The sequence below is a fragment of the Dendrobates tinctorius genome, unplaced genomic scaffold (genome assembly GCF_039654945.1).
Source record: "Dendrobates tinctorius isolate UK_male_01 unplaced genomic scaffold, ASM3965494v1 ptg000159l, whole genome shotgun sequence".
In the NCBI taxonomy this organism is placed as follows: domain Eukaryota; kingdom Metazoa; phylum Chordata; class Amphibia; order Anura; family Dendrobatidae; genus Dendrobates; species Dendrobates tinctorius.
Window position 1 is genome coordinate 12350702 of NW_027361826.1, and position 26263 is coordinate 12376964.

General features: G+C 46.4%; 2 protein-coding genes across 3 annotated transcripts in view; both read right to left on the reverse strand.

Annotated features, from left to right (window-relative positions):
- The window catches only part of MICALL1 (MICAL like 1), a 71661-nt gene that overhangs the window by 29890 nt on the left and 15508 nt on the right, over positions 1-26263 (reverse strand). The window contains exons 3-9 of one of the 2 annotated variants that reach the window (XM_073549533.1): positions 18117-18258; positions 17968-18032; positions 17757-17887; positions 15343-15686; positions 2509-2572; positions 1543-1865; positions 988-1415 (exon numbers count right to left, since the gene is read on the reverse strand). In XM_073549533.1, the coding sequence (XP_073405634.1) occupies positions 988-1415; positions 1543-1865; positions 2509-2572; positions 15343-15686; positions 17757-17887; positions 17968-18032; positions 18117-18258 (1497 nt within the window). Of the gene's footprint in view, positions 1-987; positions 1416-1542; positions 1866-2508; positions 2573-15342; positions 15687-17756; positions 17888-17967; positions 18036-18116; positions 18259-26263 lie in introns of both variants that reach the window. The other variant, XM_073549532.1, reaches the window with a different exon arrangement.
- LOC141052325 (uncharacterized) lies at positions 7318-14131 on the reverse strand. Its single transcript, XM_073549538.1, has one exon. It carries the CDS (start codon positions 12525-12527, stop codon positions 11427-11429), a length of 1101 nt encoding a protein of 366 aa, XP_073405639.1. The 5' UTR covers positions 12528-14131; the 3' UTR covers positions 7318-11426.

Genomic DNA, 26263 nt, shown 5'->3' on the forward strand with positions numbered 1-26263 from the left:
GGTCAGTAAATTAACTATTTCTTTTCAGCACATTATATACATTAACTCATTCAACACTGCTCCAGCCCTATGATCTGCACTAGCATTATGCACTGTAGCTTGAGTTAGGGACATGCTTATTCTGGATGCATCTCGTGTTGATATTTATATAGATCCTAGATCTACTTTTGATTGTGCCGTTTATAACAATTATTCTACGTGCCATCCGGTGGTGCCACTTAGTTTGTGTCTCACCATTGTATATCCCAATGGCTTACAAATCTGTATACTGTATTTTTAATCTCTAATAAAGTATTGTTTTTTTAATCCCGCTCTATTCACGTCTCTATATGTTCCCCAACTTTTGGAAGAAGTAGTAGCAGCTCTGTTCACACTCAGCGGTGTACATTTCTGCTACAAGCCAGGAATACTACCAGCATACAAGTTAAATTGATGCACAGGCCCCTTATTCACCAGGCGAGGGCCAAAAGAACATTGTTTTGGCCTGTGTCTGGTGGGGTTTCTGTTATATGAAAGAGTGACGCAGCCTTGGCCTATGAGAAGGCATCCAGTAAAAAAAAAAAAAAAACCCCACATGTAGTCTTTTTTGCATACCTATATTCCACCGATACCACTCAGTGGCACTCAGCATGTACTTCCAAGGTTTCTATTAAGGAACCCTGTTGATAAAGACCTTGGACACACTCTGCAGATGTAGTGCGAGAGGACACTTTGGAAATATGACTGCACGATAAGGTTACAGGGTCGGTTTGTAGGATTTTTTTTTACCTTAGCTACACATCAATATGCATAGTACGTCTAGATTCAAAAAAAGGATAATATTTGCAACTATACTTTTGCAGAGTTCCTTCATTATCTATGGTATGTGCATAAACACAAGTAAATTTAATGTCAGACTCCGAACTGCATGATCTAGTAAAAGAAAAATGAAGATACTAATATATTTTGATTCCACTGCTGTAGTGAACATATGCTAAATAACAATACCTTTGGTGTCTGTTTTGCTTCTGAAGAAGGACTTGTATCTAGATCTGGGGGTTGCGGGGCTGGTCTGCTAGGACTAGCCCGGAGGCTATCACAGGAGGAGTCTCTCTTTCCTGGGGAAAGGCTTTCCTGTACCTCACTAGTACTGGCTAGATCACCTGATGAGGAAAGGCTGGTGTTGGCTGATAAGTGACTTTGATCATGGCTATTTGTGGAATGGCTCAGGAAGTCCATGCTCCCCTCATTTGGTGGTCCACATGTAGAGGGCGAGTGAATGGTTGGTTCGGAGGAACTCTTAGGAACGCTTTCTAGCTCTTCATCTTTTGTGGAAGGTACTGTAGGAAGGCTCTCTGTGCTTAAGGCTGGTGAAGGGCTGCCTGATGGAGGCTCTGAACGAGACAGTCGGGAAAGGAGATGGCCAGAATGCTGAGCTGCACAAACAGAAAGAGATTAGTATACGGTATACTAGATGCAAAACATCACCTGATGAATGCGCAACATGATGCGAAGACATTTACAAAAGATGGCGGTCAGTAGGAGAACTACAGATGTTCTTACCTAAAGGAGAAGCATTGGGTGCTTTAGGAGCTAGCCTTTTTCGGCTCTTTGGGCTGCTGGTTGGGGTAATTCCATACCATGGATGGCTTGGTTTTAAGTTACTTTCACTCTCCTCTTCTTCTTCATCCTCTTCCTCAAACGGGTTATAGGGTTTGGACTTAGAAATGTCATTGGCAACATCTTCGGGCGATTTGCTGTTCTTTTCCAGATCACCCTGTTTTCGTACCGCAGGTGGAGGAGGCGGGGGAGCTCGTTTTTTAGGCTCAGATGCCACCACCAAAGAGATCCAAGGCGGATCCTTCTGCCGTTTTCCATCTTCCTCCCTAAAAGAGACAGACTCCTAATGAGCAATACAATATGTACGGTATATATGAAAAGTTTAGGTTAAGTGGATCTGCCATCAAATTTCACTATACGGTCCACATACATTATTGAACAGATCTCAGACTTGACAAAGCTGGTGTACTTACTTTGGAAAACTATGAAGGAATGGTAGTAAATTACTGATATTAAAACCCATGATCCTTGATAAAGGATAATACAACCAGTCTGGTAAAGATTTTCAAAGTAAGTACACTATACTCATCAAGTGCACCAGATCTATGTAATATACTATTCAGATTTCATTGTGAAATCTGGCAACAGATCCGCTTTAAGTAAAAATTATTTTATATGATTTAGAGACGACACTGAATGTATGGGTTTCTTACCCGCAGTTTCCTTGGGTATAACATTTAACCCCTTATTATCTTACATACAAAAAACAGACCCGACTAACTGACCCACTTCCCTCACAATGCACTCTTTAATGCGTCTGGTAAAAGGATACAGTGCCCAGCCTCCGACTCTCCTATCAGGTCACTCTCTATGGTAAGTGTGGTGAACACCTTTGTCCTGACAAGTGACCTTATATTCATTTATGTGCAACATTTCGAGTTTGTTAGCTTCCATATCATCGTTGCATACCTATCAGAAGATCTCGGTCTGCCTCTTGGTTTAGGAACTGGGGGAGTTGATACCTGCTGGTCACCTTCATTGGATTAAGAAAAAAAAAAGTTAGAAAAATTGTACTGATCAGAAACCTCGAAAAAGATGGATTTTTGGTTCTTACCGTAAAATCTCTTTCTTGGAGCCTTCATTGGGGGACACAGATTACCATGGGTGTATGCTGCTGCTAGGAGGCTGACACTATGCAAAAAACAAGAAAATTGACTTCTCCCCGGCAGTATACACCCACCGACAGATACCAAGTACCTCAGTTGGTGAGAAAGCAGTAGGAGAAGCCACGGAACTATAAACTTATGTACCAACCCAACAAGGGACTCAAGGACCCAACACGGTACAACTTAGACAGGGAGGGTGCTGTGTCCCCCAATGAAGGCTCCAAGAAAGATTTTACGGTAAGAACCAAAAATCCATCTTTCTTTATCGCCTTATTGGGGGACACAGATTACCATGGGACGTTCCAAAGCAGTCCCAAGGGCGGGAACAGCAATAAGGAACGAAAGAACAGGAAGGGCTTAGGTCGGCTGATGCGCCACCGCCGCCTGCAGGACCTTCCTACCAACGACTGCATCAGACGAAGCCTGGGTATGAACCCTGTAGAACCTCGCAAACGTATGCAAGAACGACCAGGTCGCGGCCATGCAAATTTGCAGAGCCGAAGCCTGGTGTCGAACGACCCACGAAGCTGCCACTGCCCGGGAGGAGTGAGTTCTCACTCCCGGAGGTGGCCGTTTTTCCTGAAGACGGTATGCTTCCAGAATAGTAGAACGAATCCAGCGAGCAATCATGGATTTGGATGCCGGAAGCCCTTTCCGGTGGCCGGAGATGACCAGCAATGAATGGGATTGACGAAGTGAAGCAGTCCTAGCGAGATAAACAAGCAAGGCTCTAACAACGTCCAGTTTGTGGAGTGACTTCTCAAGAGGGTGAGAAGGAACAGGACAAAATGATGGAAGAACGATATCCTCGTTGATGTGGAAGGAGGATACCACCTTTGGAAGAAAGGAAGGAACGGGCCTGAGGACGACTTTATCCTGATGGAGTACCAGCTAAGGAGAACGACATGACAGGGCCGCTAATTCAGAAACTCTTCTGATGGATGTTATTGCAATCAGAAAGGTTACCTTCCATGAAAGAAAAGACAAAAGGAATGTCCTGGATGGGCTCAAACGGCGCTTTTTTTTTTTTTTTTTGAGAGCGCCAAGAACGAGATTGAGATCCCACGGTTCTATCGGTGAATGATGAGGAGGGGCCACATGAGCAATTCCTTAGAGAAATGTCTTAACCTGCGGTAAAGAAGCGAGCTTCCTTTGAAAAAGGATAAACAAAGCGGAAACCTGGCCCTTGAGGGTACTGAGAGACAGACTCAAATCTAAGCCAGGCTGGAGAAACCCAGTATGGACGGAATGGAAAAGGACATTGGGAAGACTCATCGTCGCACCAACGGAAAAAAGGCCGTACAATGCCTATGGTAGATGCGGGAAGAGGATGGTTTCCTGGCTTTGACCATCATCTGAAACATCTGGTTGGAAAAAAACCTGATTCTCTTAAGGTTGCGGCCTCAACGGCCATGCCGTTAAATTCAGAGACCGAGAAATCTCGTGGTAAAGGGGGCCTTGCGAGAGAAGATCCGGACGGTCTGGAAGCCTCCAGGGGACGTCCGCGAGCATGTTCACCAGTTCCGCATACCAAGGAATTCTTGGCCAGTCTGGAGCCACAAGAAACACTGGCACGCCTTCCGATTTTATCTTCTTGACCACTCTTGGGATCAAGGCAAGAGGTGGAAACAAATAAGGGAGTTGGAACTGGGACCACGGAATAACTAGGGCGTCGCAAGCGACAGCTAGAGAGTCCCTGGACCTGGCTACGAAACGCGGAATCTTGTGGTTCATCCAAGATGCCATGCGGTCGACATCCGGATAACCCCAGCGCTGGAATATCTGATCGAAGACTGCGGAATGGAGAGACCATTCGCCTGACGCTAGGCTTTGGCGACACAGAAAGTCGGCTGCCCAGTTTTCCACCCCTGGAATTAGAACAGCGGAGATTGCTGGAACGTACTGTTCTGCCCAGCGCAGTATCTTGGCCACTTCTGACATCACTTGGATGCTGCGCGTGGCGCCATGATGGTTTATGTACTCCACAGCCATGGCGTTGTCCGACTGAATGCGGACCGGCTTGCCGACGAGAAGAGGTTGCCAGCGAAGAAGGGCCAGGAAGATTGCTCTGATTTCGAGAAGATTGATAGGGAGCAGAGCTTCCTGTGGAATCCAGCGTCCTTGGGCCGTTCTCTGATGGAAAACCGCTCCCCAACCTAGAAGGCTGGCATCGGTGGTAATGACTTGCCACTGGAGTGGCAGGAAGGACCTCCCCTGGAGGAGTGACGTAGGCATTGCCCACCAAGTCAGGGAATGCCTCACTCTGAGAGGGAGGAGAATGGGGCGGTCTAAGGACAACGTCGTCTTGTCCCAAGCTGAGAGGAGGGACAGCTGAAGGGGGCGAAGATGAAACTGTGCAAAAGGCACTGCCTCCATGGAAGCCACCATCTTTCCCAGAACTTTCATGCAGAGCCGAAGGGGAATGGGCTTCGGCCGTTTGAGAGCTCGAATTTCTTTGGACAGAGACGCAAATTTTTCCCTCGGAAGAAACACCCGGGCCAGATTCGTGTCGAATTCCATGCCTAGGAAGGTCAGACCCTGAGTGGGTCTGAGAATGGACTTTTCTTTGTTGACTAACCATCCGAGACGGCCGAGGGTATCCAGGGTTATGTGACGACTCAGGAGACAGTCTTGACGGGATTAGCCTTTGAACAAGAGATCGTCCAGATAAGGGATGATGAGAATCCCCCTGGATCGAAGGATGGCCATGACCGTCACCATCACCTTCGTGAAAACACGGGGAGTAGAGGCTAGGCCAAAGGGAAGAGCCGTGAATTGATAGTGATTTTCCTGAATCGCAAACCGAAGATATATTTCTGATGTTGCAAACAAACAGGGATGTGAAGATAAGCATCCCGTATGTTCACAGAGCAGAGGAATTCTCCGGGTTCCATTGAGGCTATCACTGATCGAAGAGACTCCATTTTGAAGTGGAGAATCTTCACATGGCGATTGAGCAACTTGAGGTCCAGGATTGGCCGAAGGGTCCCGTCTTTTTTCAGGACTACGAAAAAATTTGAGTTAGTCTGAGGGAACGGGGGCAATCACTCCGGCGGAAAGAAGGGAGGAGACGGCTTGAAAGAATCCTGGAACGTGGGACCGCTGTCTTGGGGGGGGGGGGGGGGGTCGAGACAGGAAAAAACGTCTGTTTGGCTGGGAGCAAATTCAATCTTGTATCCGGATGCGATGATTTCCCTGACCCAAGCATCGTCGACAGACCGCCAAGCGTCCGCGAAAAAGGAAAGTCTGCCTCCCACCCTGGAAAAACTTCCAGGTGGAGGTGACCCGTCACTTGAAGGAGAACCTTGCTGGGTAGATTTTTCTGTGGACGAGAAGGCAGAAAAGGGCCTAAACGGCCGAAAACCCTTTCTGTTAAAAAAGCGTTGTGGCCGAGACTGAGGGAGAGAAGTGCTCTTACCACCAGTGGCATCCAAAATTATTTGATCTAGCTTGGCTCCAAAGAGCCGAGAACCAAGGAAAGGCAGATTGGTAAGCGACTTTTTAGAGGTGGTACCTGCATTCCATGACTTTAGCCAAAGGACTCGGCGTACGGCTACTATGTTGCCGTTAGCCCTTGCTACGCACCCAGCCGCATCCAAGGAGGCGGCTAAGAGGTATTTACCCGCATGATTAATTTGATCTGCTAGATCTGTCAGCTCGCCCTGGAGAGCTGCCGCTAAGATGCCTCTGCGAAGAGTTTTTGCCCAAGCTAAAATGACACTTGCCACCCAGGAGGATGCGAAAATAGGACAGAGAGAGGCGCCGGATGCCTCAAAAATAGACTTAGCCAGAGATTCTGCCTGCCTGTCTGTTGGATCCTTAAGCGATGCCCCGTCCGGAAGGGATAGAACCGTCTTAGAGGCTATACGAGAGACGGGAGGATCCACCTCGGGGGCTTTGGTCCATTTTGTGAGCAGATCTACATCAAAGGGATACAGGACATCTAAGTACCTGCGGTCTGAAAAGCGTTGTTCAGGGTGCTCCCAATGTTTGGTTAGAGTAGTATTGAACTCCTTGTGGTTTGGAAGGGTTCGGGATAGAGGTCTCGCTCGTTTAAATGGAACAGAACATTCCTGAGGAGGAGGTTCGTCCTGCTTAATTTCCAAGGTTTGGAAGAGGGCAGAAAGAAGACCATCGACCATATTCCGCGTTTTAGATATATTATCGGCTTCTGAACTAGATCCCGATTAGGGATCGTCGTCAGACCTAGGGTCGTCCTCTGAAGACGGAGAAGGACACCTGGGAGAAGCCGACGGGCCTAGCGAACTGGAAGACGAGTCAGACAGAACATGCTTCCTAGAAATCCTACTCGGCCTGTCCCTCTGAAGGTCGCGGTCAGGTGCGGACGACTCACCCTGAGAGGCGGTCGGTGCACAGGTGGCTGTAGATAGCTGAGGCTAACGTTCTAGGACCTGGACCAGGGACCGAGAGACTTTTTTTTTTTTATTTTTAAATCAGATAATTTTTATTAATAAGATTCAGAATGAAATTGCACACACTTGTGCCCAAATAGGAGCATAGACATATTTACAGACATTATAAAACCAATCCCCCAGTTCCCTCCCTCCACCCCCCCTCCCTTAAATCCTCAATAGCCAATAATGAGACATTAGCATCCATTGCTTACACATGTAAACAGCATCCCTCCGGAATCAGTTTCTCTCCACCCATGGTTTCCAAAGTGATTCAAAAGATTTCACACTTTTCCTTTTCTTATAAATATCCTTCTCCATTTTAACAACTACATCCGACTGTCTATAAAATTCCCCCAGAGTCGGCGGCTCTCCACTCAACCAATGTCTGGCAATCAATTTACGTGCAACATACAATAATCTAGCTATGGCCAGTTTATGATTTTGAACTTGGATCTCCTCTACATACCCCAAAATGCATACCACAGGATCCCATGTGATTGTACATCCATACGATTTCCCAATTGCTTCACCCACCTCCAACCAGTATGCATTCAGTCTCGCACATTGCCATAACATATGCAGAATCCCCGCTCCCTCAGACCGACACCTAGAACATTCAGAAGTCTGTCTCAGCCCTGCCCTATAAAGCCTATCCGGAGTTCTATATACTCTGTGTAGTACATAATATTGTGAAAGTCTACCCGGTTCACTTAATGATAACTGAGGAATATATCCCATGATATCTTCCCATGTATCCTCCTCTATCCTTCCCACCTCTTCCTCCCATTTCTCTTTTGCTTTAATGGGAAATCTATTAAGAAAGGTATGTAGCAAGTCCCTGTAAATATTTGAAACTACCCCCTTCGTTCCCCCCTCCGCACATACGTAGTCCACCAGAATATCTCTACATATTTTCTTATTAACCTTTTTACTCTGCGCCTGATATGCATGTCTCAGCTGTCTATATTGAAACCTGCCATTCTCCCGCAACCCATACCTCCCCCGCAGTATCTCAAAGGACAATAACCCCCGTTCGTCCTGTATCTGATCCACGTATAGTATACCTAGTGATATCCAATTTTTAAATTCCCCTATTTTAACAAATTCAGGCAGTACTTCATTGTTCCAAATTGTGGAGAGATTTGTTAATGCTCCCACTTCTCTTGTCCTTTTAATTGCCTCCCACACTCTATGAATTAGCATCAAAGTAGGATAGGTCCCACCCAGCTTCCCAATCTTCCCTGCCTCCAAACCTTGAACCAATGGGTCCCTTCCCACCAACCAAACCATAATCCTTTGAACCGAACCCAATCCTTTCTCCTCTCTCCATCCTCTTAACTGCTGACCCTGTGCTGCCAAAAAATAAATCCAGGGATTCGGAAGAGCCAATCCCCCCCCCATCCTTAGGCCTCTGCCTGAGTTCCAGCCTGATTCTTGGCTGTTTTTTCCCCCATACCAAGTCTCGAAATATAGAGTTAATGGTACGAAACCACCTCCTGGGCAGCCACACAGGGGAGTTATGTAATATATATAACAATTGAGGCATAAGAATCATTTTAGCCAGGTTTATCCTACCCACCACAGAGAGGCACAACCTACCCCACGCCCCTACTTTCTTCCTAAATTTGTCCAGTAATGGGGACAGATTTAAATCAATATAACTCGAAAGAGGAAGGGCCACCTGAACTCCCAGATATTTGAACCGCTGAACCACCGGCAATCTACTACCCTCCGATGTCGTCGGAATCTCCCCGCCCCCCTCATCTACCAGCAAAATATTTGACTTTGCCCAATTGATCTCTAGACCCGAAACGTCCCCAAATGCCCCAAGAATGTTCATCACCCCCTCTAAGGCCTCTCCAGAATTTTCTAAAAATAATAGTATATCATCTGCGTATAAGGCTATTTTCTCCTCTATCCTACCATACCGGAACCCCTTAACCAAAGTCGAGTTCCTGATTGTCTGCGCCAGGGGCTCCACTGCCAACGCAAAAAGCAGCGGCGACAGCGGACACCCCTGCCTAGTCCCCCTATGTAAACCAAAACTTCCAGAAACCTCCCCATTAACTCTCACCCTAGCAGTCGGAGAAAAATACAGCAACTTCACCCATGAAACAAAAATTGGTCCAAAACCAAAAGATCTCAACACTTCCCAAAGATAGCACCATTCAACACTATCAAATGCCTTACGCGCATCCAAGGAGACTACAATTCTATTCCCTTCATTATCCGACGGCACCTGCAAATTCAAGAATAATCTACGTAGATTTATCGCAGTAGACTTATTTGGCATAAAGCCCGACTGATCTGAATGCACTAAACCCTGAACCACACTTGCCAACCGACCGGCCACAACCTTAGCCAAAATCTTAACGTCCGCCGACAACAATGAAACTGGCCTATACGATTCCGCCAATTCCGGGTCCTTTCCTTCCTTTAAAATGACCACTATTATCGCCTCTCTCATGGAGACCGGCAGCTCTCCCACCTTTAACGCCTCCTCAAAAACTTTTTTTTAATTTGGCCACCGAGATGTCCATTAAATTCTTATATATCTCAACCGGTAGTCCATCAGCCCCAGGAGCCTTGTTATTAGCCATTGACATAATAGCAGATCTAATCTCCTCCTCTGTTATAGGTTCCTCCAACCTTCCCCTATCATCGTCCCCAATCCTAGGCAGTTTCGCCTTACCCAGGAAACTTTCAATATTCCCCATTATATCTCCCACCCCTGACGTATACAGCTGCTCATAAAAACTTTTTAAACTCCCCCAAAATATCCTCTACTTCCGTCAATACAGTCCCCTCTCCCGAAAGTGTCCCACTCTTTCCCCATCCTCAAAAAACTGTACTTTCTGAAAAGCTCTTTTTCTCTCCGCCTTTTTTATATATAGCTTATTAACCGCTTCCTGAGCTTCTTTTAAACTACATTTAGTTATCTCTGATGGGTCCGACACCATATCCCTTTCTGCTCTTTCCAAATCCTCTATGATCTCCTTATCTTCCAACCTAGTCTTGGATTTACATCTAGAAATTTCCCTAAAAAGAATACCCCTCAAAAAAGCTTTCATTGCGTCCCACACCACCCGCCCCTCCACACTCCCCTCATTTAACAGCCAGTACTCTGTGATTTCCTTCTTAATGATATCCATATCAATATGTTCAAGCCACAAGGGGTGCAATTTCCATCCCACTCCCCGTCTATGCCTCCCATCTACCCGTCTAATCAAGAGCTCTATAGGCCTATGGTCTGAAATCACCCTCGGCAGATATTCAATTCCACAAATCATACGCGTCATTAAATCATTTCCCAGTGCCAGGTCAATCCTGGAGAGGGAGCCATAAGTTGCCGAATAGCAGGAGTAACAAACCACGCTCTCATTCCTCACCCTCCAGGAGGTCCACCATCCCCATCTCCGTCATATAATTCCCAAACTTCGACAGTTTTTTAATACCTTTGCTTGAATCTTTCTTATGTCTATCCCACCCTTCATCCATCACATTATTGACATCTCCAATGATTAACATGGGAAACCCCATAGTCCTTTTATACAATTCAAATATTTCTTGTACCTTTTTCCCGGAATATGGGGGTGGGAAATAAACAGCCGCAAGACACAGTGACTGCCCATAGAGTTTACAGAATAATAGAACATATTGCCCATACCTATCTATATGGCACTCAATTTCTTCAAAGGGCGTGGACGCCCCTATCAACACCGATACCCCCCTAGCATACAAGGAGTACGTAGAATGGTAAGACCTCCCTATCCACCTTTTTAGCACATCTACTTTTTCTGCAAGCAAATGCGTCTCTTGGAGACAAATGACATCCGGCCCCCGTTTTCTCATATATTCCATTATTGCCGTTCTCCGGTTCCCCTCCGACAGTCCTCTTATATTCCAGCTAAAGACTTTAATTGTGGCTCTCACCATGATACCTCCCAAGTACCAATTCCCAACCCCTGAAAATAGGACACTGTTCCCAGCAATTTTGTAAGTCTCATTTCTCGGCAACAATCCCCAACCTTACCCTCCCAACTCCCCCCCCCCATATTCTTTAACACAGTAACCCATAACTAATCGGCTGTTGTCGTTCACCTCTCTTATCAGAGAGTAGGTAGTCCAGCGTCTAGCTACCTCTTCCGTAGTACCTTAATCCGCTGTTACTAAAACACCTCCCCAGCCCCTCCGCATATAAAACAACATTTTGACTATAAGTCCTCCGAAAACCACGATAAATCGTGAACTCAAAGTCCAAAGGCAGCAATATGGCAGCAACTTCTTCACTTCCGGCCTCATCCCTTCACTTCCCTCTTTCTTTATTAGCCGAGAGCTTCTGCTGATTTAAGTCCAGCCACTTAGTGGCGTCTTCTGGTGTTGGAAAAAAATGAACCGTCCCCAGTGCTACAACTCTCAATTTCGCTGGGAAGAGAGTAGAGTACACCAATTTCAAATCTCTCAGTCTCCTTTTAACCCCTCCATAGCTCATCCTCTGTTTTTGTACCTCAGCCGAATAGTCAGGGTAAATAGAGATCTTCTGACCATTAATACACATGTCTTCAGCCGTACGCACACACCTCAATATGGCATCTCTATCTCTATAGTTCAGGATCTTGGCAAGGACCGTACGAGGGGGGGATCCCATCGGAAGGGGTTTCATAGGAACTCGATGAGCCCTTTCCACCACAAACATCTTAGACAGGTTATCACCACCTATCTTGTCCTGGAGCCATTTTTCAATAAATTTTGTAGTGTCATTTCCTTCAGTCTTCTCAGGGATACCCACTAATCTTACATTGTTCCTCCGTGAACGATTCTCCAGATCATCAGTCTTATTAATCAGAGCAGCACATTTTTGCAAACACTGAGTGTGGGCCTTTTGCATTTTAGAGATATGGTCTTCCAACACACTCACTCTCTCCTCCACCTCTCCCACTCTCTTATCCATTTTGCCCATGTCTGCCTTTATTGTAGTAACTTCTGCTATAGTTCCATCCACTCTGTGAGTTAACGTTGTTATCGCAGCTTTGCATGATCTGATCAGCTCATAAATGTCCCGCAAAGTGGGCTCCCCTATAACCAGCTCCTCCACATTCTCTTGTTCCACACCATCATTCCCCCTTCCATCTTCTTCCCCCTCCGGCCCCCCCTGTACCGTATCATCCTCAGAGCCTTCTCCTTGCTCATTCCTCCGTTCTCCAGCCTGTTCCTCCTTCTCTTCAGCCATCTCCTGCTGTGCTCCCTCCACCCAGGCATATTTTTCCAGCTTGGCCACCACTTCTAGCCTCTTTGCATAGGAGGCATTTGCCGCGTCCGCTCTCTCAGCCGCCTCCACGCTGTCGGCGCCATCTTGGGTGCGGATCCCCGCTCCTGCCTTGGCGTCTTGCTGCCTTCTCCTGACCATCTCTGCAGCTCCGCACCTCTTCACCCGTCGGGGCCGACCTCCTGAGTCCCTTCTCAACCGCCCAGAGATTCACCAGCCTCCAGAGGGGTCTTATCGTCAGGATAATTGCCAGTCTCAACGGAGGAGCTCCAGAAGTCGACCGCTCACATCAGGTGCTAGGCCACGCCCCAGGGACTGAGAGACTTTAGTCAGATCGGAGACCGACTGGAACATTGCAACGGCCCACTCTGGGAGAGGGGAAGTGCCCTCATCCCGGGAATCGGTGTGCTCCTGAGAGGCCGACATAGCTGAAGGGCTGCAGGACAGGCAGAGGGGATACGACTGACCTGACGCCCACTTCCTTTTACAGCGTGCACAAGCGTAGTGGATAACGGTGGGCTTGAAAGATAGCGCCGCTGAAGGGTTAAACATAGGTATGTTGAGCACTATGGCTGCACTAAATAGAAGGGCTGCAGAGGAGAGACAATTTTTCTATTAAGCGCCGAGCCTACCGAAGTTCTGACGAGCTGGACCCTGACGTGTCCCCCAAGCAGCGCAGGAAGCCAGCGAAATTGCAGGAGGAAGCTGACTGTGATCTCGGTGGGCGGCACTTGGCGTCGTGACGAGACTAGGCAATGGCAGAGGAGGGGCGCGGTAAAAATGGAGATTGACGTCCTTAAAAAAGAAAGTAGTAAAATGGGCGCGAGAAAAAGCGCGCCCAGAGTGGAAATTCACGCCCAGAGAAAAGGGGGGCGCGCTCCGAACAGGGAGGAGGGAGCGCGCTGAAAGCGAAAGTGAAACCATGTCTCCCTTCCCGCCGAGCTCTTATACTGATGCCCGCGGCGCCGATAATAAAAGGTGAGCCTGCGTTGAACCGCTGCTTATAAGGACCCCCTTGTGTCCTAGTAGACCTTGTGTGCCTCTCTCCCTGGTCCTAGTATAACCGGAGCGCGGCTGCGATGTGATGCGCGCGGCTGCAGTGGGGGAGTAGAGGCGGGAAATTCAAAGTTTGAAACCACTGCTTGTGAAGACATACGGGGCTAAAGGGATCGTTAGGATCTTACCTGACGTCCCTGAAGAGGATGACCGCAGGGGCATGCATAGCAGACAGGCCGCTGGGAGAGGTCCTCTTACCCGTGTCATGTAGAAGACGGCGTCCTTTTGTTGGGAGCGATGGCGACTACCGTCTTCCTCTCAGCCCTGTCCTAGGATAGGGATGAGGAGTTGTTTTGGCAAGGACCGGCCACCTGTCGTCCGCCCATAGCACCGAATGGTGATATGGAAAAAGTCCTGCCTGCGGTACTGAGAGTTGCGATGTGGGCGACACCACACCGCTCGCTCAGCCGCATGATATGGGAAAGCAGGGTGAACATTTACCCCCTGTTTCCCGATGTAGAATCTGGAAAATAAATGGGAAAAGATTAATACACACACACAAAAACCTAAAAGAAAATGGTTAGATGCGGATCTGGGGAGATCCCGGTCCGCCTCCTACAGACACTAAGCACAAACTGAGGTACTTGGTATCTGTCGGTGGGTGTATACTGCCGGGGAGGAGTCAATTTTCTTGTTTTTTGCATAGTGTCAGCCTCCTAGCAGCAGCAGCATACACCCATGGTAATCTGTGTCCCCCAATAAGGCGATAAAGAAAGTGTTTTTAATATTGAAGTCACCTTCAATCGAACAGACAGCCTGCTACGCTCATAAAAGACACAAATATGGATGGGCATCTAACACAACATTCACTCAATGTAAGACACAGATCCACTAGTAAACATATAAACACCAAGATGCTTCAGATGAATGGGCAGGTAGTGTTACTCTCCCAAATTACTGCCTGCAACAGTTACCCAATATTGGTACCAAAAAGATTATCTACAGTAAACGATGAGGTGTAGGTAACATGACAGCATGGTCATCAAAAAGTCAGATGTTACCGCTTCTGTCCAACGGTAGCAAAATGCTTGATTTCAATAGACCAAAACGTCCAAGGATCGGCTCCTGTCCTCGAAATGTCTTTTTGGGGGGACAAGAGGGGGCTAGCATACCCTTTGGACCTAACCCAAGTTACCCCCTTCCTTGTGAAGGGATCCATGAAACTGGAACCTTGCATACTGGCCCTGAAATACATGTGGGGTAAGGTATTCTGCCTACTGACAACCTGCACGAAGAACAGGCCTGCAGGACTGTAGCACTACCCTAGCACCTTTTCACAGGAACCTCAACAAGCCCTATGTCTCCTGAGGGAGTCCCACTTTTTTTTTTTTTTTTTAGGGGGGACGGGACAAAAACATGCCGTCTTATGTCGGCGCTTATTTTCATTGCTGCATGTTAAAAATATGGCAAGGCTCCAGATTTGCGGGCCTTTTCACAAGGATTTAGTTTTAGCGATTTGGTGTAGTGTATATTCGCCTCCGACCAGGGCATACCAGGGACAGGACAGATCCCTGTACTATTTGGCCTATTATAAATGACCAGAAGTTATGAGACCTGGTCTTTTTGTTTGAGGATCACAATCTTGTGTTACCTCTGATATAGTACCTACACCGCACAGTCTACCCACTACCATTGGCCAGATTATCATTTTGGCCAACTGACCAGATAATCTACACCATTGTTGTGAACATGGGGTAACTGTTATAGACAGTAATTTGGGAGTATATCGCTATATGCCATTCATGTGAAGATTTTTTTTTGTATTTGTATGTTTACTGATGGCTCTGTCTTGCCCTTTACCAAAATTTTAGCTACATTTGAATCTAAATTGTGCATATATTATAGGTCTCATCTGAGCAATGATGCCACTGAAACAAGGTAATATTTTATAAAAACCTACCATTGATGAGACTTGTTGGCCTGGATGGGCTCTGTCCAGCTGCAGACCGTGCCCGTGGCAGAGGTTGTGGCATTACATCAGTTCTCCTAGGTGCTGGCACGGGTCGGGAGTCCGATATAGAGTCCCCATCCAGTTCTTTCTGTGGCTTGTTGGGAAGAGGCGGCTTTGGTGGAGTGCGTGGCTTTGGTGGAGTCAAGCCTTTATTTTGTACAAACCCTCTTTCATCAGACTCCGGACTGCTGGTGCCTGGCCGTAGCCGGTAGTGATGGGTGCACACAAATGTGCCAGTCTCAGGACCAGGTTGGTATGAGCCGGGAAGTAGAGTACCAGAGCATTCCTTACACCTGATCATATGCGAAAAGGAAACAAGGACCTTATTTCTGCTTTATCAAATAAACCTATGGATTGGACACAGGTAACAGAGCAAAGCATGCAAAACAAAGAGAAATAGTCAGAAGCGGATGTATCAGAACAATGCCATACGGCAGAGCTGAGATATGTGAAGTGAACATATATGAAATCCAACCACGAAAATATTTGGTAATTTTCTTGTACAAGGATAGAAGTAGGCAAATATGTAACAAAAGATTTGTTTGTAGTAGGTAAACGCTAAAGCTAAGTGTATGATTGACCACAAATATGTTCGTGCGATTGAACCTCAGCAGTGCAAACATACACTCAAGGCAGATGAAAGACACATTCACAAATGCCAAGTACGTGGCAAATCACTGACCCAGTCATTAAAAGCAAACCAAAAAGTATTATGCACTTAGATCTCAAAGCCTCAGTGGAATCCACAGATCGACCGTATCCTTATTAGGATGTTTTCCATCTCATACATTTTTTGCAAATAAACAGATTGTTCTATAAAATAAATGTATGATACATTCGGGTTCCACCAATAGGACCGACACCTGTCTGGAGAAAGGCCCTGTAGTGTGCTGCTGTAGTGTGCTGCTGTCACTATAGAAGTGGCATGTGTGCCCGGCAATTTTTGAGAACTCACGAGAGCAGTGTGTGACCGGGCACCGTTCACCGGACAGATGCAGGTGACCACGCCATGACCCGCATCCTATGGGTCTGCCATGAACGGAGGAGATGGGACAACACCTCTAATTACACTATGCTAAAAAGGAGTAAAGGGAGCCTGTCACCCCCAAAAAGGAATTGTTTGGGACAATGCCTGAAATATTTACTTTTAATTCAAATGAGAGGACTTTGGTAAACCCCTCTCATGATGGCACATGATCATCCAGACACACTGTGTAGTGATCTCTATACACAACACAAAGGGTATTCTCATGTAGACAATCCCTGTCCTTCGACTCTAAATGGATACATGGACAACAGAGGCAGGGCCCCCATTCTTTTATGAGACATATCGTATATACTCGTGTATAAGCAGAGTTTTTCAGCACATTTTTTTTGTGCTGAAAATGCCCCCCCTCGGCTTATGCACGAGTCATTGTTCCAGAAAGCCGGCGGGGTAGCAGAGGGTCACAGAGGCAGGAGCCGGTGGCTGAAGCCTGTGCCGCTGCTGAAATAGCGCACAGTGCCAGCCGCCGGCTTCCAGCACACATCATACTCGCCTACCTGCGCACCCTGGGTGCTGGGACTGCATTTCGTTCTGGCTGCCGGAGCCTGCAGCTCTTCCGGCCAAGCAATCACGTGGCCCCACTCATCAAGGTAATGAATATGCACTGGTCTCCACTCCCATAGACGTGGAGTGCATATTCATTACCTTAATGAGCGGGGCCATGTGATCGCTCGGCCGGTAGAGCTGCAGGCGCTGGCGGCCAGAATGAGATGCAGTGCCAGCACCCAGGGTGCGCAGGTAGGCGAGTAGGAGGTTTGTTTTTTCAATAGGAAACATGCAAACAGGGATAGGGACCGGGGATGCATGCATGCATACAATGACAGGGCCCGGGGGGAGGTATGCATACAATGACAGGGCCCGGGGGGGGAGGCATGCATACAATGACAGGGCCCGGGGGGGGAGGCATGCATACAATGACAGGGACAGGGACCAGGGGACAATGCATACCCAGCTTATACTCGAGCCAATAAGCTTACCCAGTTTTCCGTGGCAAAAAGTAGGTGCCTCGGCTAATACTCGAGTATATAGGGTAAAATAAAGAAATCGCAGGATTGGCAGAGCTCAATTTCATCAAATTGTGACTGTATTTTAGGCTTGAGAAAGGCCATAACGTTGCTCTATTTTTGTCTTCTCGCTGCTGTGATGTTAGAAATATTGTGGAATTCAGATTGGATTTTATAAGGATCTCTATGGTGCCGTGGATATATTTGGGAGGCACATACTCCTCAATGGTGCATGGGAGTTCTATATGGGACAGAGATCAATTTCATGTCCAGTGATTGAAACAAGAATTGGCAAAGGTACGTTTGAGACAGACCTGAAGCACTGTCGGTGGTAAAGCTTTCCTTCTGCGAGGTAGCGTTGCACAAGGTGGACATGTTGTTGGCATAAGGCACAGGTGCTGCTCAGAGCCACACGAGTGGCAGCACTGGTGGTTTCCAGATTATCCTAGAAGCATATTAATTAGCGTTGACGTCTTTGCATCGGATTTTTTTTCTACTACGTTAGAAATAAAAAACTTTTTTCACCTGGGGAGCGGTGTCTTGGCTTTGGGGAGGTTCTGCTGGAGAAGTTTGTCTGAGCTGAGGGAGCCCTGCTGTAGAGGCAACCATCAATGAGTTAGCACAAACATTATGGAATTTGCCCTCGTCCCCATCACCACCTACATTGCCATCACCTGGGCTAGCGTTACGGAAATGGTTATAATACTGGGATACGTAGGTCATGATACTGAGCCTGTCTGGCACTTTCATGGACACCATGTCTTCTGGATCGAGTAACGCTGGGATCCCCAACTCGCGTTCGGCCACTTCAAAAGCCTGAAAAACACAAAGTATGAACGTCAAAAGTGGGAGAATAATAACCAGGGAAGACTGTAAAAATAAAACAAAAAGGGTAATTAGTGATAAGATGGCACAGAACAAGAGGAGAACAAGAGAACTGCTGAATATCAGGAGCAAAAGATATGACGGAACAAGAAACAGGAGATTCAGCAAAAACGAGTCAAACTTGAGCTTGTTTTTGTATAAACTTTGCCACCATCACTGTTTTCCCAAGACAGCCATCCATACTTACGCGCAGCGCTGAGAACGCCCTTACTTAAGGTATACAGAAAACCTTAGGAAGGAAGCAGGACAGCAACGGGATAAGAGACGTGACCTTACCATATAGTGTTATGGGCCTGCCTCTATTAAACACGCAATATTGCGTATAACACAATTCAGATATTTGACAACTGAACTTTATTTTATATAAAGTTTACATCCTCCCCACTAAAAACAACTCAAATTGGATTTTTCAAATTAAAAAAATAAAATTTTACCTATAAAATTTATGATACTCAGACTTGTGCTATAAAGATGAAGCTATGGTGCGCACACACTAAAAATGCCCTGGCGTTTGGAGCTCCTATGCAGACCTATGCATCTCCATTGTTCCAGCCTGGAAACAATCATGTGTAGCCTGATACGGAGCTTCTGAGCTGGCCTCTTCCTCTGCTCCCCTGCTGTCACCCAGCGTTTGCCTTTAGCCTCGTATGCCAGGACACATTTTTACAGCAGTAGAGTTGTTCCTTTGTCACATTCTTGTGGAATAAAATACAATGATTGTTTACAACGGTCACAATGGCTCGATTCATACTAGCACATGCCGTCCGGTTTCCTATAAAGCGCAGTGCTAATATTTCCCTTCCAAGACCGAGAGTAATTACTGCACACCCAGAATCAGGCTCTGTCGCCTCACATAAGCAGCTTTTGTTAAGGGCTACAAATCTGCTGACTTTAAAAGATAAAAACAGGAAAAAGCAGTTCAGTTTGCTCTTCAAATGAAATGCAAAGCCAAAACTGGCAGCACACTACTAGTAATGACTTATTAATGCTTCACCCCCTCAGCTCTACCACAATAAATGGTCAGTAGCATTGGGATAATTCACATTATATTACTACTGGAGCTTTAATGACTCCCCCATCCTAAATCAATGGGTATTAAAGATGTGTTCCTCCTCCCATCAATGTTTTTATCCTCTTTAAAATATAGCAGTCATCATATTATATAGCACTGTGTACGTGCAATTGCTCATTTTGCCTTTCTACCCAGGTAATTCTTCTCTTTTTTCTGCTCTATGTAGAAACTGGAAGTCTCTTTTCCCTGCATTTATCATTCCCCTCTTCACCTCCTGACCCAGCTGCTCCCTCTCCCCCCCCATGCCTGGGAATTTTGCATTGACTGATGAGTGATACAGAGAAAATTGACCTCCTGTTTCTACATAGACCTTAGAAGGATTCACTAGTCAGTTTTTAAATCACGTGATGTTATAGACCTAATTGAAAAGAGAAGAATTAGCTGGGTAGAAAGGAAAATGAGCAACTGTAAGTACTGTACGATGACAGCAATATATTAAGAGGATAAAAATGTTGATGGGAAGAGTGCTCCTATAATATAGCTACAAAAGGTGGGGACCAACTCCATAAGAGCTCCCACTCTTCCAGGAAGACTTTCTACAACATTTTGGAAGTCTTTGTAGGAATTTCAGCCCCTTCGTCCAGGAAAGCATTTGTGAGGTGAGACACTGGTATGGGAAGAGAGGGCCTAGAATGCAATCTCTGTTCTAGAAAATCCTAAAGGTGTTGGATGGAATTAAGGTTTGGGCTCTGTGCAGTCGGTCAAGTTCTTCCAAACCAAACTCCCCCAACCATGCCTTTATGGACATTGCTGGAATAGAAGAGGGCCTTCTCCAGACTGTTCTCACATAGGTAGAAGCTACATTGGCCATAATTAATTGTATGCTAAAGCATTAAGATTTCTCTCCACTGGACCTAAGGGGCCTAAGCTAAATCCTGAAAATCTACCCTGCAGCATTAGCCCTCCGCCACCAAATGTTACAGTTGGCACAATGCAGTCAGGTGGGTAACATTCTCTTGGTATTCACCAAATCCAGACCTGTCCATAAGATGCCAGATAAAGAACTGTGATTTTACGCTCCACATAACACGTTTTCCTGGCTCCAGTAGCGACTGCTTTACACCACTTCATACTTGGTTAATCCCGGAGGTCCAGACTCTGCAGTTATGGAGTCAGCAGAGCGTTGGTGACAACTTATGCCCTCTGCTCCTCAGCGCTCCATGATCCCGCTCTATAACTTTACATGGTCTCCACTTCATGGCCGAGTTTCCTTATATTTCCGAATGTCATCACTCACAGGTGATTGAGGAATATTTAGGAGGAAAGAAATGTCACATACTGTCTTGTTACACCGGTGGCTCCTATTACAGGACCGCGCTGGTATCCGTGAGATCTGAAGAACGATCCATTCTTTCACAAATGTAAAGGCATGGCGAGAGGCTGGATGTTGTACACACCTGTGAAAATGGGACGGACTAGAAGACCAGAATTCAATGATTAACAAGAGATGTGTGCCCACAGGGTGTGTATTATATCTATATAATGGTCATTCCATATATCAGGATACATACAGAATCTGCAGGTATAGCTGGTATCACATAGGTAGGATGACACGATAGAAGGGTGGGGTGTTGAGAAATTGGAAATTACTTTCAAAATGGCCAGTTTTGGAAATATTTTCATAAACTCTGCCCCTTTTTGCCATCAAAACCAGAACTGTTGGCATACATGGGGGATTTTTATAATTTTTTTTTTTTTTTAAATCTGGATCAATCTAATCAGCAAATCCACTTTTCCCTTGTATTAGTTTGATAACGCTCCCTGACTCCGCTACATCCATAGCAGCCCACTAATGGGCCATATCAATGCAAGCAATAGAAAATCACATCATTACACCACTAAACACAAAGTGTCCCATTCTACACATTAGTCCTAATTTAATACTTTAAGGAGTGATGAAGTGATGTGACTGATGTGCTGTTCGCCAGCATTTAACACATTGGTTTTAGCAATTCCATTCTCTAAAGGTTAGAGACGTGACATCGGGATAAGGTAGGTGACACTATCCAGGATGCTTCATGTATTACGGTCATATAATTCCTCTGCATGTTTAATTTCAATGTGACACATAACTTAGTACAGATCCCAGTACACGGCTTGTAAGTGTCATCTACCACAGACATTATTACTGTTCTTGATTCCTAGCCCAACACCAGAACATGGCCGATGGTTATGGTGATTTATTGTCGCCTCCAACTGCTCTGACGTTCTTTACAAATCCCCCGAGCCTACTATATGTTGAAAGTTTCTTTCTTTGTACCAATTTGTGGAAGAGGAGAAGGGTCTGCAGGAACAGTGACATGAAGTGTTCTTGGTAGCCTTCGCTAGACAGGAGCAAAAGCTTTAAAAAAGTTTTTCCAAGTAAACAGCTTGCTGTGGAGCAGGTGACAGATGGGAATTTATCAAAGTTGGCGTGCAATACACCATTCTAAGTGCACCACTCCAACTGGAGTGGTGCCTCTAATCGAAGTTCTCTGCCCCTAGTATTATACTCACCAGATGTCATCATCTTCTGTTATCAGCACGGTTGCCTTCTGCAGGTTGTGACTTGCTCCCATAGACTTATACTGAGAGCTTGCGACCATTACCTCTGACTTCTGGTCAGTCAGAAGCTGGGGTTCACAAGATGGTGGATCGGGACCAGAGTGGTACAGGGAACAGCTGAAGACAGAAGCTGGCAAGTATAATATGACGGTCAGGGAACTAAGATTAGTGGCACCTCTCCAGCGCTGAAATAAAAACACTTTTGTGCAAACATCCTAAGACTCCATCCACATTGATGGTTATTACTTTGGTTGTTCTTGTCAATCAGCAGACATGCTGGATCAATCACATGACGAGCACCCACGGTACCTGGTAGACCTCATAGGGTATTATAGGGCACACATTAGGTTTTCATCACCATGTCTACGTCAGGAGTGAGCGGGCACATGACTGCAAGTATGCGATTTGCTGACTAAACATACACGACTTGGCTCAATACAAGTGAATTGTCTAGTCCGAATGTGGCTGGAATTCTGAAAATTGCATACTTGTGGTCACATGACCGCCCTTCCAGCGTCAGAGAATCCTGACAGAGTGCACTGTGCACGATGTGAGAGTTCACAAGTCTGCAGTCACATAGAATGGACTACCCCTTTAAGGCTATCCCTTAAGACCTATTTTGCCTAATGGGACATCCTGAGTATTTGGTAAACCAGGAAGCAAAACTAATTGTGGGTGTAAAAAAAAAAAAAAACCCGGATCAGTGCATAAAGCCTTTCTTATGCTTTGTATGATATAACCATTGTGGGGATTCATTGCTTATAATGTAACAGGGACTATAAGCAGCAGAAACACGCAGCGTCACAACATACAGCTAGGGAACACATGGGATCGGAGACATGTCTTCCACAATTACCAGCGACAATTATTTTGCAGTTAGAGAAGCTCGGCCATAAAACTTGTGGTCCTGGATGTTGGCTCATATTCACTGCACGCAGTTTTTGGTACAAGAATATGGTGTTGCCAGACTCCATCATAAGTTATTACTGAGAAATCAAAGGCGGTTTCATCCCATAAAGACCCCGGCTCAGCACAGCCCGCACTGTTCACACAGTGGTGTGTGGTTTCATTCTCTGCTCCTGAGATCATCCCTTTTTGCTGATGTTTATACTTCTGAATTATAACGCTCACATGGTTGGCAATCCAACACAGAATCTGGACGCCATGTTTAAAGCAACGCCACAAAGCTGCATGAAGACTGACAAATCTGTTTTGTACAAGTGAGTGGGACGGTTTCTGCAGATTACACATGGATTTCTTCATGTCGCATTCATTCTCGAGACAGTTGTACATACAGTATAATGCATGTATATGTACAGTATGTGTGAACTTGCCCCAAAAGCCATACCAGAATTTTTACCTGGGGACTGATTTAGAGATCATTCAAAACTACAGATTGTATATACAGAAATAGCTTAGTTACTCACCGATAACGGTGTTTCTCGGAACCCATGACAGCACCACGGAGAGAGGGGGTCCGCCCATCAAGGACAGGAACCTACAGACAAAAGAGCGGCACCTCTCCTCCGCCCCCAGTTGGTTACAGAGCATCAGAGGGTCTCACGGTTAGTTAACAACAAAAGTATATACATAACATTATAAATTTGTATACTTATAGAGAAGCCTCGTGTCTAAGAACACACTCTACACACATTAAATCGTGCTCACCGCACACGTGAAAAGAGGGGGGGAATTAAGTGGGTGCTGTCATGGGTTCCGAGAAACACCGTTATCGGTGCGTAACTAAGCTATTCTCCCTCACCCATGACAGCACCACGGAGAGAATTTCAGAGATTGGTAGCTTAGGGAGGGACCACCGCCTGAAGGACCCTTCTCCCGAAGGTCAGGTCAGATGCAGAGGCTAGATCTAGGCGATAGTGTTTGAAAAAGGTAGAAGGTGTTGACCAGGTGGCCGCCTTACAGATCTGTTCTATTGATACCTCTGATCTTTCTGCCCATGAGGTCGCCATTGCTCTCGTAGAGTGGGATTTTAGACCCTCTGGGATGGTATTCCCGCTGCATGAGTATGCCAGGGCAATCGCATCCCTTATCCATCTTGCCAGGGTACTTTTGGACGCCCCGAGCCCCTTTCGAGGTCCCTGGAAACACACAAAGAGAGATCCTTCCTTCCTGCATCCCTTGGTGGCCTCTAGGTAGTGCACTAAGCACCTCTTCACATCTAATGTGTGAAATTTCTCCTCTCCTCTATTCGTAGGGTTTGGGCAGAAGGAAGGAAGGACTACCTCCTGTGATCTATGGAAGTGTGTTGCTACCTTGGGCAAATATGCAGGGTCAGATTTCAATATAATTCTATCCTCCATAATTTTAATGAATGGGGGTATTGCCGATAAGGCTTGAATGTCAGTCACTCTGCGAGCAGATGTTAGGGCCACTAGCAGTATCGTTTTTAATGATAGGGTCTTTAGTGGAGCTGACTGGATAGGCTCGAATGGGGGTCCTGTTAGGGCTGACAACACTAAGTTCAGATCCCATGATGGTACTTTCTGGGTAGTTATTGGTCTAGACCTGGCTGCGGCCCTCAAACCGTGATACCCAAGGGTCGCTCGCCACCTCCTGATTATAGAGGGCGCCTAGGGCCGCTACCTGTACCCTCAGTGTGTTAGTCGCTAGTCCCTGTTCTAACCCCCTTTGGAGGAATTCCAGGATTTTATCCATTTGTATTCCATCCTGAACCTTTGCCCCCGAACTGGATAGGAATTTCCTCCAGGTTCTACCATAGGCTTTGATTGTAATTGGTTTTCTACTTTTTTGCAACGTGGAAATTAGATTTTCTGAAAATCCTTTCCCCCTCAGCAGTGACCTTTCAAATTCCATGCTGTTAAATGGAGGTTCACTGCTTGGGGGTGTAGCACAGGACCCTGCAATAGAAGGTCGGGGAGATCTGGTAGGACCCAGGGGTCGGTTACTGACATTATTCTGAGCCATGAAAACCATGTTTTTTTTTGGCCAGAAAGGGGCTATAAGTATTACCCGAGCCCCCTCTTCCCTGACTTTCCTTATCACCGCTGGGAGGAGAATGGTCGGTGGGAAGGCATACAGTAGTCCCCGTGTCCATGGGAGCATAAATGCGTCCAGGGTCTGAGGATTCCCTTTGGGATTTAGAGAACAGAATGCTTCCACTTTTTTGTTTTTGTGGTCTGCAAATAAGTCTATGTCTGGGGTTCCCCACATTTCCACAATCTTCTGAAAAACGGACTGATTTAGAGCCAACTCCCCTTGATGTAGTTGGGTACGGCTCAGAAAGTCTGCTGTCTGGTTCTCTACTCCCCGTATGTGTAGCGCCGATAGGGACAGTAAGTTTTCCTCGGCTAACCTGAATATCTCGGAGGATGCCTCCATTAGCGTTCTGGACCTGGTTCCCCCCTGGTGGTTTATATAGGCCACTGTTACTCGGTTGTCCGAGAATATCCGGACATGATGGCCCTTTAATGCTGGCAAAAAGTGACTCAAGGCATAATTTACTGCTAGCAGTTCTTTTTGATTCGAGGAGGCTTTTAGCTCTTGACTTCTCCATCCCCCTTGAGCCACACTGATGCCCATGTGTGCTCCCCATCCCACGGGACTGGCGTCGGTGGTAATTACATGTGTAATCTTGGCCTCTCAGGGAATCCCTTTGGACAAGTTGCATTTGTCCTCCCACCAGGCTAGGGAATGAATAGTTTTTGAATCTAGCGTAATATGATGTTCCAAGTGGTCTCCTAAAGCCCGCTGGTTGGTCAGGATATCCCACTGCAGATCCCTCATGTGTATTTGTGCCCACTGGACCGCCGGCAAGCATGCAGAGAGGGACCCTAACAGGGACATTGCTCGTCTTAGTGTCATAGAAGGGTTTTGCCTCGCTTTTTGTACCATATGAATGATTCTGTCCCTTTTGTGATCTGGCAAGTAACACACTTGGATGTTCGAATCCAGTGTCAGGCCTAGGAACTCCTGGACTCTCCTTGGTTCCAGCCTTGACTTTTTCAGGTTCAGAAGCCACTCGAGGTTTTTTAGAGTGCTCATCACTCTGTCCCTCTGTTCTGTGCATTTCTGGCCTGAGTTGCTCGCTATTAAAAAGTCGTCCAAATAAGGCACTATCAGAACATCCTGTTCTCTTATGTGAGCCATCATCTCTGCCACCAATTTCGTAAAGACCCGTGGAGCCACTGAGATCCCAAATGGCAGGGCCCTGTATTGGAATTCTCTTATTTCTCCTGCTATCGAGACTGCTAGCCTGAGGTATTGCCTGGATTCTTTGTGAATGGGGACATGGTAGTAGGCATCGCTGAGGTCTAAGACCACCATAAAGCATTGCGGAAA

What these genes read in the sequence shown, in the direction of transcription:
- LOC141052325 (XM_073549538.1), bottom strand. Translation starts at nt 12,527, where the DNA reads ATGGTCAGGAGAAGGCAGCAAGACGCCAAGGCAGGAGCGGGGATCCGC.